The sequence below is a fragment of the Rhinichthys klamathensis genome, unplaced genomic scaffold (genome assembly GCF_029890125.1).
Source record: "Rhinichthys klamathensis goyatoka isolate OS25496 unplaced genomic scaffold, OSU_Roscu_1.1 h1tg000059l_1, whole genome shotgun sequence".
Classification (NCBI taxonomy): domain Eukaryota; kingdom Metazoa; phylum Chordata; class Actinopteri; order Cypriniformes; family Leuciscidae; genus Rhinichthys; species Rhinichthys klamathensis.
This window is the reverse complement of record NW_026606604.1, coordinates 8,590,707-8,603,476: the sequence shown is the minus strand read 5'-3', so window position 1 is coordinate 8,603,476 and position 12,770 is coordinate 8,590,707. Positions and strand designations below refer to the sequence as shown.

The following is a 12,770-nucleotide window of genomic DNA, read 5'->3' as shown; positions in this document are numbered from 1 at the left end:
GAAAATCATGTTCATCTCTCTAGATCCATGATGGTCCACATGAGTCATCTCCACTCCTGGGTAAAGTCTGTGGAGTATCCAGGCCTTCTCCCCTTACATCCTCAACGAACGTCATCTATGTTCGCTTCAGGTCAGATCACAGTCAGAACCGTAAAGGCTTCAGTGCCCAGTTCTCAGAAGGTGAGTCCCATCTTCGTTCATGAGCCCAAATGATTTTGTCATGGTTTTGTTTCATTGTTAAGCTTAATTGATTACTCTTATGATTTCTAGCATGTGGATCCAATATAATAGCTGATGATGTGGGAGGGGAGATTGCATCTCCTCGCTATCCATACTTTTACCCACCTAATCAGAACTGTAGTTGGATCATACGGGCACAGGAGCCATGTAAGTTATCCATGCCCTCAAAGTCAAAGCCCAGACCTTGTGTACCTAACTTTAATTTGTGAAAGTCATCCCTGGCTGTGTCTCTAATGCAGATCATGCATGTTAGCAGATTCTCTAAAATCTACCATCCTATATTTCTTTCAGTCAACCACGTTACTCTCTCCTTCACTGACTTCGAGGTAGAAATGTTGTACAGTGACTGCTCTCATGATAGTGTGGAGATCCTGGATGGAGACAATTATCAAGCCCCATCTGTTGGTAAAGACTACATCTGTTCATCAAGGAACCATCAGTGACTAACTTAGGGGATTATCACACAAATTAGATATTATAAATGAGACCTTTTATGAAAGAAATGGCTTTTATAGCTTGACACTTTATTGCATTATGCTTGGTTAGGGACACGCAAATGTTTAAAAGGTTTAAATGCTTCAAATACTACTCATGCAATAATAGTTAGTGGTAACTAGTAACTTTTTTTCCAGGTCGTTACTGTGGGAATGAGTTGCCACACCCAGTCACTTCATTCAGCAATGCCCTTGTGGTAAACTTCGTCTCAGATGCTTCAGTTGGAAAGAAAGGTTTTAGAGCAACCTACATGGCCTCAACCTCAGGTTAGATTTCAGTATTTAGTTCAAAATACATATGAATTTTTGAACTATGAACTTAGGCTGCAATTTAACACTAGTCTGTTACCTGTTTTTCCAGGCTGTGGTGGACATCTGTATATGGAGTCAGGTGCTTTTAACAGTCCAAACTATCCTGATGTATACCCACCTAATGTGGAGTGTGTGTGGACCATCACCAGTTCCCCTGGGAATCGTCTACAACTGTCCTTCATGTAAGCAAATCAGGATGTTACATGGATCTCACAAATGTAATGGATTCATCAAAACAAACAACTGTACTTTTTGTGATGCAGAACGTTTCAGCTGCAACAAAGTTCAGATTGCAGTAATGACTACCTGGAGATTCGTGAAGGACACTCCAATGGCACTCTGGTTGATCGTTTCTGTGGTGACTCTCTTCCTTCCAACTACACCTCTATAACGGGCCACATTCTCTGGATTAAGTTTATCTCTGACTCCTCAGTCAGCGGATCTGGATTCAGAGCAGTATTCTCTCACTGTAAGTCAGGGCGATTGATGTGGACCCTACTGAAAAGACCAGCTAACACTATCCAGAATTTTCATGCTGATAAAGGGGGTTAAGTTGGTTAATGCTGGTTTGTTGGAGCTAAATAGTCATTCTGTTGAGCAAACACCTTTGCTCTGGTTGTACAAGGAAGTCTTGCTGGTTAAAATCTTCTGAAGTTAGAATGAATCTAAATGAATATCCGTACTCTTTTTCTGCTTTCTCAGTGTATGGGAATGAGATCACAGGCAGTTCAGGACAGATAGCCTCCCCTCTTTACCCACGCACCTACCCAAACAACGCAGATTACCGCTGGACCATCACAGTGAATTCAGAATCTCACGTAGAGATACACTTCCTGGACATCGACATTGAGGACTTGTTCAATTGCAATTATGACAAGCTCAAGGTCTGCACTCTTATCTAAAATATAGTCATTAAATACTATAATGATTTAATAGAAAATAAGTGTATGCAGGTATATGATGTAGATTAAGTTGAAGTGGATGTTTTCCTTTCCCTAGATATATGATGGTCCGAGCACCAGTGCTTTACTTCTGGGTGAGTTCTGTGGTCTGACTCGGCCCAACCCAGTAAGAAGTTCAGGCAGCACTATAACTCTTGAGTTTAAATCTGATACTGTGATTGGAGGGAAAGGCTTCCTCATCGAGTGGATGGCCGTTCAGGGCTCTGGTCCCTTGCCGACTATAGAACCAGGTTAGTTCCCCAAGGATTCTTCCTCTCAGATCTTGCTCAAATTGAGTAAAAACCTTACTATATGATCTCTATTCACAATTGGTCACTTTTTTTGTCTTTTCAGGAGCATGTGGAGGAACATTGATGACAGGAGACACTCCCAAGTTCTTATTCTCTCCTGGTTGGCCCGAGCTGTATCAGCATAACCTTGAGTGTTCATGGGTAATCCGGTCTCCCAGCTCTATCATTGAGTTCAATCTGCTCTTTCTGGACATGGAAGATGAGCTTTCATGTCTCCATGACAGTCTGGTCATCAGAGATGGTAATGCTTTTGTCACTTCAACATAAATCTCAACTTGAAGCTGACTTTCAATACTGAATCAAAGGTATGTTTTTCTCCTAAGGTGACACCAACTTGTCTCCACTGATTGCAAGGGTTTGTGGGCGACAACTGCCTGGCTCTTTGCATTCTACTGGTGATGCCATGTTCCTGCGATTCAGCTCTGACGGCAGCATTAATGGCAGGGGGTTCAATGCAACTTTTTCCAGAGGTGAGCAGCAAGTCCATTAACAAAATCAAAATATGTTGGATGTGTATAATACATTTTGTTGTACATTGAGCTATTTCTCTCTTGCCTTCTCCGTCAGGTTGTGGTGGTTTCCTCCATACAGACAGAGGAGTTCTAAGTTCTCCTCAGTATCCACAGAACTACAAGCCCAACCTGAATTGCAACTGGCAAATTATGGTCACCCCAGGGTTTAGAGTGTCTGTAACTTTCCAAAGTCCCTTCCAAATACAGGGTTATGGTAATCAGTGCAGCACAGGTGACTACTTGGAGGTGAGTGACTATAGGAGAAGGTGTAATCTGGGCACTTTTCCAAAACAGAACCAGTACATTATACAAAGAGTCCTTTTTGTGTTTAAAGGGCCAAGTTTAAATAGTTTGATTATTTTGTATTAGTTACGGAATGGACCCGATGGCAACTCACCGACTCTATCAGGGCGTCTCTGTGGGTCCAATGCTCCATCCACATTTCAGACCACAGACAATGGCCTATATGCCCACTTTGTCTCTGATGATTCCAATGAGGGGAATGGCTTTAAATTGATATTCGAGGCCCACAGTTCAGGTGAATACTAAACCTGAATACTGATATTAGCTAATATCAATAATAGTAGTGAATACTAATATTAGCTTATATCTATAATATACCAGTTATTTTAGATTAATTTGATAATGAATGAAAATGATATGAGATAATAATAAGAGTATGATAATAATAAGAGTAAATCCTGTTTGTTTCCAGCTTGTGGTGGTCTGCTTGAGCTTAATGATGGAGATCCACCAGGATACATCACGTCTCCTAACTATCCATCAAACTACCCCACAAATATTGACTGTGTGTGGATAATCACTGTTCCCAATGGGGAGGCTGTACAACTCGACTTTGAGGATAATTTCTACATTGAGTCTCATACAGGGTATGTTTCATATGTTTTGAACAATCACATTTTTGGTACATATAACCATTTAACCATATGAAGTGACAATCTTCTCTCCTAGATGTTTGTATGACTACATTGAGGTCCGTGATGGTCCCACATCAGACGCTGCTTTGATGGGCAGACTTTGTGGCAACACCCGCCCATCTACACAGCATTCATCTGGCACTACCATGTATATACGATTCCGAACTGATGGCAGCGTCACACATATCGGTTTCAAAGCCAAGTACTCCATTGGTAATCCATTCTGAATCCCCATAACATTCCAACCATTTTTCTGATCTCAGTGTTTAAATGACTCAAAGAGTGTTCTTTCTCTTCTTAGCTACATGTGGAGGTACCTACTTCGGTCAGAGTGGTGTCATCAGAAGCCCCGGTTATCCGGACTCAAATTATCCAGACAATGCTAACTGCGAATGGTACCTGGAAGGTCCCACTGGACACTACCTGACCCTTACCTACACTGCCCTTGACCTGCAGAGCTCCTCTAATTGTAACAATGACTATGTGGAAATACGTGAATACAATGCTTCAGGTTTGGGTTCTCCTTACACAAATGAGAGTTGAGTTTTTTTTTTAATGTTGAGGGTATTAATCTTACTTTTACTTTTCAACAGGTCACCTGTTGGGGAAACACTGTGGAAACAGCCTTCCATCTCCCCTGGATACTGCAGACAGTTTTACCTATGTAAAGTTTGTCAGTGATGGCAGTGGGAATGCTGCAGGGTTTAGTTTATCGTTTGAAGCCAGTGTTGAAGGCAAGTGTGTTTAAATCCTTACAGTTTCTGGTTAGGGTCATATAGTTTAGTGGTTGAAGATCAGGACTGGTTACCGAAATGTTGCTGGTTCAATCCCTAGAAGGTGAAATATATGAAAAAAAACGTGACTTTGAGCAAGACACTTAACCCTTATTTTGCACCAGAGGAATTGTGCTTGCAAAATTGTTAAATAAGTTGTTTTGGATGTTATGGAGCAGTTACATGGGTAACTGGTGACATTGTTTCTCTTGTAGAGTGTGGAGGGGATCTGAACGCACCATTTGGGACCATATCATCTCCCAACTATCCCAATCTGTACCCCCACAGCCGAATTTGCCGCTGGAGAATCACTGTTCCTCAAGGTCGTAGGGTCACTCTTACAATCAATGACCTGAGGCTGGAGGACCATGGGACCTGTTTGTTTGACTTTGTGGAGGTGAGGCAATGTGTATGTTTTAGAGGTGCCAAAGTTGGATCATGCAAAATGACACAGTGGAGTTTATGCACATTGTTTTTTAATTAGTCATTCATACCATATATTGCTTTCTCTGAATATTGTTCATTTCAGTGCTGTAACATGCTGTTTTGACTCTTGGGTTGATAGGTCCTAAATGGTCTGACACCCAGTGCCCCACATTTGGGTCGTTTATGTGGTACAGTCCCAGCTGGTACCCAGCTGAAATCTTCTGGGAATACCATGACTGTAATTTTCAGCACTGATTCATCTGTATCTAATGGTGGATTCACAGCAGATTACTCCTCAGAGGAGGCAGCAGGTGAGAGAGAAGAACTGAATTATTATTATTATTTTTTTTTGGGGACCTGATTTGATTGGTGTATATTTGCCCTTTTGGTAGTGTGTGGTGGGATACTCACTGAGCCTGGAAACTTCACCTCACCTGACTTTGGCAATGGAAACTACAGCAACGACCTGAACTGTGAATGGCTGATCCAGAACCCGCATCATATGAATTCCTCCATTGTGGTTATTATAGACGAGCTCCATCTAGAGCATCACCAAACCTGTGAGTGGGACTACTTGGAGTTCAGATTGGGTAAGATTTTCCAAATACACAAAAAGAGACACAACACTCTATACAATGTCCAATTTTCCATTTACAGTAGTTTGACTCTGTAAGCTGCTGCTGATAAGCAAACATGTATGCCATGTTTTGTCTGTTCCTCTAATGTAGGAGGTGCAAATGGAGAGCTTTTGACTCGTTTATGTGGTCAGTCCCCTCCTACAGTCCCCATTGTAGTGTCCACCCCTGAACTCTGGGTTCACTTCCTGTCGGATGAAGCTGTGGGTGATCTGGGCTTCAAAGCCACGTATTACTTTTCAGGTATCATCCACTAATCAGTGGCACTTAAACAGATGGATCTCGACTCTTTAAAATTCTGCTTAAGCTCAGCTGACTTTGACTTTTCTCAGAATGTGGAGGGTCACAAAGTGGAGAGGGAGGTGTCATCTCTAGCCCTGGATATCCCAACAACTACCCCAGCCCGAGCCGCTGTACTTGGCTTCTCGAGGCTCCAGTGGGCCACACTATCATTGTAAGGCACAATTGCTTCTTGGGTCTTTTTTTTCTTTTCTTTAAACCCTAACACTGGAATTCCTCATTCATATAACATAATTTCCATATATTCTTGTCTAGCTTACTTTTGCATACTTTGAAGTGGAGGAGCATAGCCAGTGCACCTGGGACTCAGTAACAATCTTCAATGGAGCATCTTCAGGATCCCCCATTATTGGTCAATACTGTGGCCACAACTCTCCAGGAACTATCCAATCAGGCTCCAACAAATTAGTTGTGGTGTTCCTTGCTGATCATACAGTGTCCAAGGGAGGATTTACTGCCACCTGGTCAACAGACTCATCAGGTATATAGTACAAAAAGATATACCGTGTGTACTTTCTGTAGACGTGTTACATTTTATCCTGAAATTTCTTTCTCTTCTTCAGGATGTGGAGGAACCATCCATGCTGATGCAGGCACCATCAAATCTCCCAATTATCCTCAGAATTTCCCAGCCAATATTGAATGTTCCTGGACCATCATCGCCCATGATGGAAACCATCTGGAAATGGGTTTTGCCAGTGACTTCCAGATCCCAGACTCAAGTGGACAGTGTCAAAACAGTTATATCAAGGTAACAAGATAACCTTTTAATAAGAAACCTTCTCTGATTTTGTATTTCATAAGAGCCATTTGGATCTGGTGGTTTATTTTTTATTTTTGTATTCTGCCTATGTTTATCTGACAGATGTGGTCTAACAACATACAGAATGATGAGAATCTCTTGGCCACTGGTTGTGGAACTACAGCCCCTGCTGTAGTCATTGCACCCCGAAATGTTATTACGGCTCGTTTCCAGTCCTCAGAAACACCTGGCAAAGGCTTCTCTGCCTCATTCTACATAAGTGTGTATCATATGCTTGGTTTGTTCTTTACAGTTTTTCTTCCCCTGTCCATAATTCAAGTAATGTATCTACTTCACATCATCTTTTAGGTTGTGGGGCCAATTTCACAGCCCCAACTGGTCGTGTAGTTTCTCCAAACTACCCAGACCACTACCCTTCAGGCTCCAATTGTAATTACATCATCGATGCTGGAGATCAGACCGTGATTGTGCTCACTTTTAAAACTTTCCAGTTAGAGGGTATGCACTTCTTCAAAAGACACAAATAGTGTCATACATCTTAACATAATGGATAAGTAGTTTCATAAGCTGAACAATCATGCCTTTCCATCTCCTCTAGCACACTCCACATGTACCTACGATGGTGTGAAGATCTACAGAGGCACGACCAACAGTAGCACTCCATTGGCTACTCTTTGTGGAAATACTATCCCAGGTGTCTTCACCACATTTGGACCAATGCTCATCAACTTCTACTCTGATTTTATAATCAATGACAATGGCTTCCTGGCTGAATACAGAACCATACGTAAGCATCAACCATGAAATAAGCTTTACATTTAATGCAATACTTTTTGGTTCTCTATACTATAATATCAGTAGTAAGAATACATTTTTGAATGGTTGTGTGTAGGTGTGTTATAGTGTAGTTTGATGCAACTCTGCTGATGTGGGTGTGGCTTAGATGGAGGTGTGGGTGGTGTGGGTGTGGCTTAGATGGAGGTGTGGGTGGTGTGGGTGTGGCTTGGATGTAGATGCTAGATTATGGCAGTAATGCAGATCTGATTCACTGAGCCCAGAAATGTGGAATGAGAGGACGCTGCACTTTTCAAACAATATGTGGGGATTTGGGAGAATATGCAAGAATTCCATTGCAGATTCCACTGTTACTTCCACAAACAAACTCATTCGTCGTAAATGGTGCACAATAGAAATGCACAGTCAAGTGCTCTTTGACTTGGTGCTATATGGGAAGACAGCCCATATTCCTCAAAGGAAACAGTTGTCCACCTCCAACACATGAAAAAGGCATTTTACTTAATTTACAGTAGGGCTTTTCTTACAAATTGCAGCCCCACATGTTGGTTTGTATGATTCCTGTGTATATGGTACATATATCAATATGTGTATTTATGTGTTTTCAACAGCATGTGGTGGTGTGTTTAATGGTACTGCTGGGACAATCAGCAGTCCATCTCATTCTATCACCGACTACCATCACAATATCAACTGCACATACCACATTTATGTCCGTGACAACCGTGTCATCGATCTCAAGTGAGTTTGAACTACTTCCTGTTAATAATGCAGACTATGAAAACATAATAAGTTTCAGAACAAAAAACTTCCCCCCAGTTTACAAAAATAAGTGTTAAATGAAGAAAAGTCTGTCAAACCTTGTGTTGCTCCTGGCTATGTGTAGCACGCCCTGCTTTATTTCTTAAAGGTACAGCAGCAATAAATGCACCTCTTTCTAAGGATCAGAAAGAGGGTGGAAAATGGTAAATGGAAAAACGTCCTGAATACCTGTTATAGCATTAGCATTTTATCTGATTTATTTATTTATTCGATTACTTATTATACTTACTTATTGGTAGCAACTCAAGTATTTGTCTTCTGATTTTGTTTTATTTTTATTGTATATGTCATGTCTGATGATGTGTTGTTATTTTTGTCCGATACTGTCTTGTATTGTCCTGAGTGAGCCATATCACTAAAATGAATTCCAGGCGATTTGCGACGTTCTGGCAGATAATAAAGACTTGACTTGGAAACCAAGATTTTACGTGATCAAGGCTCTGTGAGCTTATTTCATATCTTGTGGCAAGTCTTAACATTAAGATCAGATAAAAAAAATCGTTTTCATAGTCTCAATATTAATATACCTTTGGTCTGCTTACTTCTCTGCTCCCAAATTGGAGCAGCAATAACATTTAAAAATCCTGCTAGGCATCCATCATGCCAGCTATGTTCTACCAGAGAGACAGATGCTCAGAAAGAGAAGCATTCTGGTATTGATCTTCTGTCTTTCCCTTTGTGCAGTAAACCCCACTGAGATGTTGTATTGATGCCAGACAGGAAGCCCCTTCACTTATAATCTGTCCCTAGAGGCTTTCTATCAGGGCAAACCCCCTCTCCCATTATTGGTATCACTTTCTGAGAAACTAGATTGTTCTGCAGCATTTCCATAGTGATCATCTCTTGTATGTATTTGTCCCTGTCCTATAGGTTCAACTCTTTCAGTCTAGAAGCCTCCTCGAACTGTCGCTTTGACTATGTGGCGGTGTATGATGGAGGGAGCACTCTGGCCCCACTAATGGGGAAGTTTTGTGGACGTGAGCTGCCGCCCAACCTCAGGTCCTCGTCCAATCAGCTGTTTCTCGAGTTTGTTACAGATTCATCAGTTGGGGCGGAGGGTTGGAGAGCAACCTACAGTGAGACTTTAGGTAATGTTTATCTTCTCGGTAAAGAAGTCACGTCTCACACATCGGAAAATGATTTATTTGGTCTTTTCCAAAACGTAGTGAGCTGCCTTGCTATCTGCCTATACAGGCAACATCCTAACTGAAATAAAACCTCATAAGTGACTAAACTGAAACACTCTACATGGCAACTCCACACACCACTCTTCACGTAAAGGGCACGGTTTTCAAAAGTTTTTTTTTTTTATGCATAAAAATAGAGCACGGTGGAGTATTTACATCCCAGTCCGACAAAGTGCTTGAGATTCCTTAAAATGCTGTCTAGGTAGAGTAGGCAGATCACCAGGATTTGGAACAGAGCTACTGTCTCATTATTATCTGATTCAAAAGACAGTATTTGACATGTTACTCACATACTAAGATGTGTGATACTTTGAGCTTGTTCCTTTATGGTTCTCATTTTGGAATAGAATGAAGAATGAGGGAATGATTTCATAGTGAATCACAAAGACAAAGATCTCATTGAGGACTGAACAAAGTGTTCAGGGGTCTTAAACAGTGTTCTTTGTAACAGCTTTGTGCTTTAAAGCTTCTGATGGCCCAGTCCCTTCAGGATGACCAGGCTCTTTAAGAACTGAGTTGTAAACACTTTTGTAGCTCGTCTAGGGGTGTGTGAGTGAACCGCCCCGTCCTACAACCACGACTGTTGTTCTTTGTGAACAAGAAAACTCATTCAGACCACAAAAGTCTGTCCCCTCACCACGACAGAAAACAAGACATAAGTCTTTATCGGCCAGAGCTTTCAAAGAGACTTAGCCAATAAAGTACTCAATTGTCCTAGAATTTATGTGCAATTTATGTTAAATACATTTCATTCATTCATACAATTATTTTTTTTTACATTTATTTATTTATTTATTTATTTGGCAGACACTTATATTAACTGTATTATCTTAATATTAACTTTACTTTAATGTATTTTTTTAAAATGTAAATACATTATATAAATTATTGATTATATTATATAAATAATTTATATAATAAACATTTGTAATTTATATACTTTATTATAATATTTTAGTTTTTAGAAATGCATTTATATATGTATGTGTATATGTATGTATATGTGTGTGTGTATATATATATATAAATGCACACACAAACGAATACAGTATATATACCGATATATCTGTTATGTGGAGGGACATTCTCATTCAAAGATTTTTTGATTTGGACAAAAATGTGTACTCACTGAGAACAATATTACTCTTTCAAATTATTTTAGTCTGCTTTCCTTGAAGAGACAGCCTGTACATTTCAAATACATCTGCTAGTAGTTAATCTGTCCAACATTTAAGAGTACATTAGCATATAGATGAATTCAAAGCTAACAAACAAAGACAAAAACGTTTTGTGGACTCTACTGCCTCTTGCAGGGGGTTTCTTGAAAGCACATCTTTAAGTTGTTTTAAATCTCTCTCTCACTGTGTCTTTCCATCTCCTCATCCCTCGTTTTCTCCAGGTCCTCAGCAGGGTTGTGGCGGCTACCTGTCTTCCCCCACTGGAATGTTTGGTTCTCCTGATATTGACTTCAATGGGCAGTACGAGCCACGAATGGACTGCATGTGGATCATTGCTGTCGATGTCAATAAAGGCATTAACCTCACATTCACCACCTTTGAGCTTGAGGGCCCCACTGGAACCCTCTGCAGATATGATTATGTCACGGTAATAACTGTATAACATATAATATAACATTTTAATTACAGCGTCATTTGTAATACACTCAATATTTATTCCTATTTATAGATTTATGATGGTGACAGTGCTAATTATCCATTGATTGGCTCGTTCTGTGGAGATGTAGTTCCTGCCCCCTTCGTCTCGTCCAGTAACTTCCTGACCGTGCACTTCATCACGGACGGCTCCGTTTCACGCCGCGGCTTTAATGCCACCTACAGCAGAGTGGACAGTAAGATTGGACTTTTTGTCCCAATGGCTTTATCGTTGGATGTCATTTAATGTTGAATCAGTCATGCTAAAGTGCTTTTTCACTGTTTTAGGTATTTGTGGAGGAGCGTTCAATGCCACAGCATCGCCTCAGACCATCACATCCCCGTTTTTTCCCAGTGCCTACCCACCGTTCAGTAATTGCCGCTGGGTGCTGGATGCTCCTTCTCAGGAGGTGGTGAAAGTGTCTGTTCAACAGTTTCAACTGGAGTCCAGCCAGAGCTGCACCAGCAACTTCCTGGAGTTTAAGGACTTCCCTGTGGTAAAACCCAATCGCTACTAAAATTGTCCTACTAGCTAACTAAAGCTATTTAGAATCTCTTCACAATGCAGGGTTATTTTAGTTTTGTTGTAGTTTTATAAATATTTTGAATTAGCTTTGTATATATATTTTTTATATTTTTAGTTTCCATTTGAATTTTAGTTTAATTTTTAGTCATTTTATTTTTTTATATATATTTTTTATAAATATTGCTTTTTAGGTTTCAATTACTTATCATGTATCCTCAAGTGGCTTACTGCTTTATTGAAGTTTGCTACCTTCACTTTTATGTTGTATTCTTACAGCAGGTTTAGAATAATTTAAAACCATATTTGTTTCATCTCTCAGGGAGATTATGGACAGTCTCATAAATTCTGTGGCGTAGACTCACATGTGCCAGATTTCTACAGTTACGGCCGCACCATGCACATCAGCTTCAAATCAGAAGCCTTCATGACTGGGAATGGATTCAGTCTTACCTATCAGGTGGCAGGTGTGTTTTCCGTTACGATTCGAAAACAAAGGGGTTTTTAGTGTGATTATATTGTCATGTGTGTGTAAATTCTGTATGTGATCTTTTTGCAGGTTGCAGCAGGGTTTATGAACAGGAATACGGTTACCTTAAGAGCCCAGGCTGGCCTGACATATATCCTCATAATCTTGAATGCAACATCATACTGCAGGCCCCTCAGAACAGTTCCATCTCTCTGTTCTTCTCTAGTTTTGATGTGGAGACTCATCCTTCCTGCAACTTTGACTATCTTGAGGTGAGCATAAACATACTGAACCATCACCATATAAAAAAAAAAGAGAAGAAATAAAATAAATGTTATTGCGTTCAAGTCATTTTGGAAAGGTCGTATATATGAGTAGAACTGAGATAAAATAAGTTGAAGTAATAAAATTACAAAACTAAAACTGAAATAAATAGAAATTAAAGCTAAATAGAAATATAAAAATGGAAAATATAAAAATAAAAGCTCATTTAAAATACTATAATATTATATAAATAATACTAAAATAACATTTCATTTTTAATTCAGCAATCTGTCTAGATATCATCTTTAAAAAAAAATGTTTGTAAATAAAAATGATCCAGTTTTGTATAAAAACGCTTAAAGTTGCCATGAAATAAAAATTGACAAGTCTTATTATTTATGTAATATTGCAGT

At 39.9% G+C, this 12,770-nt stretch overlaps 1 protein-coding gene across 1 annotated transcript in view; it reads left to right on the top strand.

Moving 5' to 3' along the window:
* cubn (cubilin (intrinsic factor-cobalamin receptor)) overlaps positions 1-12,770 on the top strand; it is a 35,202-nt gene that overhangs the window by 20,502 nt on the left and 1,930 nt on the right. The window contains exons 31-63 of the mRNA XM_056249253.1: positions 24-180; positions 271-387; positions 532-645; positions 873-1,001; positions 1,096-1,228; positions 1,310-1,515; positions 1,749-1,930; positions 2,046-2,238; positions 2,342-2,539; positions 2,622-2,768; positions 2,866-3,056; positions 3,180-3,348; positions 3,526-3,700; positions 3,783-3,961; positions 4,050-4,259; positions 4,342-4,482; positions 4,737-4,918; positions 5,087-5,258; positions 5,340-5,537; positions 5,676-5,825; positions 5,915-6,036; positions 6,138-6,363; positions 6,446-6,633; positions 6,748-6,904; positions 6,994-7,143; positions 7,244-7,432; positions 8,052-8,181; positions 9,133-9,350; positions 10,849-11,054; positions 11,136-11,298; positions 11,390-11,598; positions 11,947-12,091; positions 12,184-12,365. Of these exons, the coding sequence (XP_056105228.1) occupies positions 24-180; positions 271-387; positions 532-645; positions 873-1,001; positions 1,096-1,228; positions 1,310-1,515; positions 1,749-1,930; positions 2,046-2,238; positions 2,342-2,539; positions 2,622-2,768; positions 2,866-3,056; positions 3,180-3,348; positions 3,526-3,700; positions 3,783-3,961; positions 4,050-4,259; positions 4,342-4,482; positions 4,737-4,918; positions 5,087-5,258; positions 5,340-5,537; positions 5,676-5,825; positions 5,915-6,036; positions 6,138-6,363; positions 6,446-6,633; positions 6,748-6,904; positions 6,994-7,143; positions 7,244-7,432; positions 8,052-8,181; positions 9,133-9,350; positions 10,849-11,054; positions 11,136-11,298; positions 11,390-11,598; positions 11,947-12,091; positions 12,184-12,365 (5,628 nt within the window). The remainder of the gene's footprint in view (positions 1-23; positions 181-270; positions 388-531; positions 646-872; positions 1,002-1,095; positions 1,229-1,309; positions 1,516-1,748; positions 1,931-2,045; positions 2,239-2,341; positions 2,540-2,621; positions 2,769-2,865; positions 3,057-3,179; positions 3,349-3,525; positions 3,701-3,782; positions 3,962-4,049; positions 4,260-4,341; positions 4,483-4,736; positions 4,919-5,086; positions 5,259-5,339; positions 5,538-5,675; positions 5,826-5,914; positions 6,037-6,137; positions 6,364-6,445; positions 6,634-6,747; positions 6,905-6,993; positions 7,144-7,243; positions 7,433-8,051; positions 8,182-9,132; positions 9,351-10,848; positions 11,055-11,135; positions 11,299-11,389; positions 11,599-11,946; positions 12,092-12,183; positions 12,366-12,770) is intronic.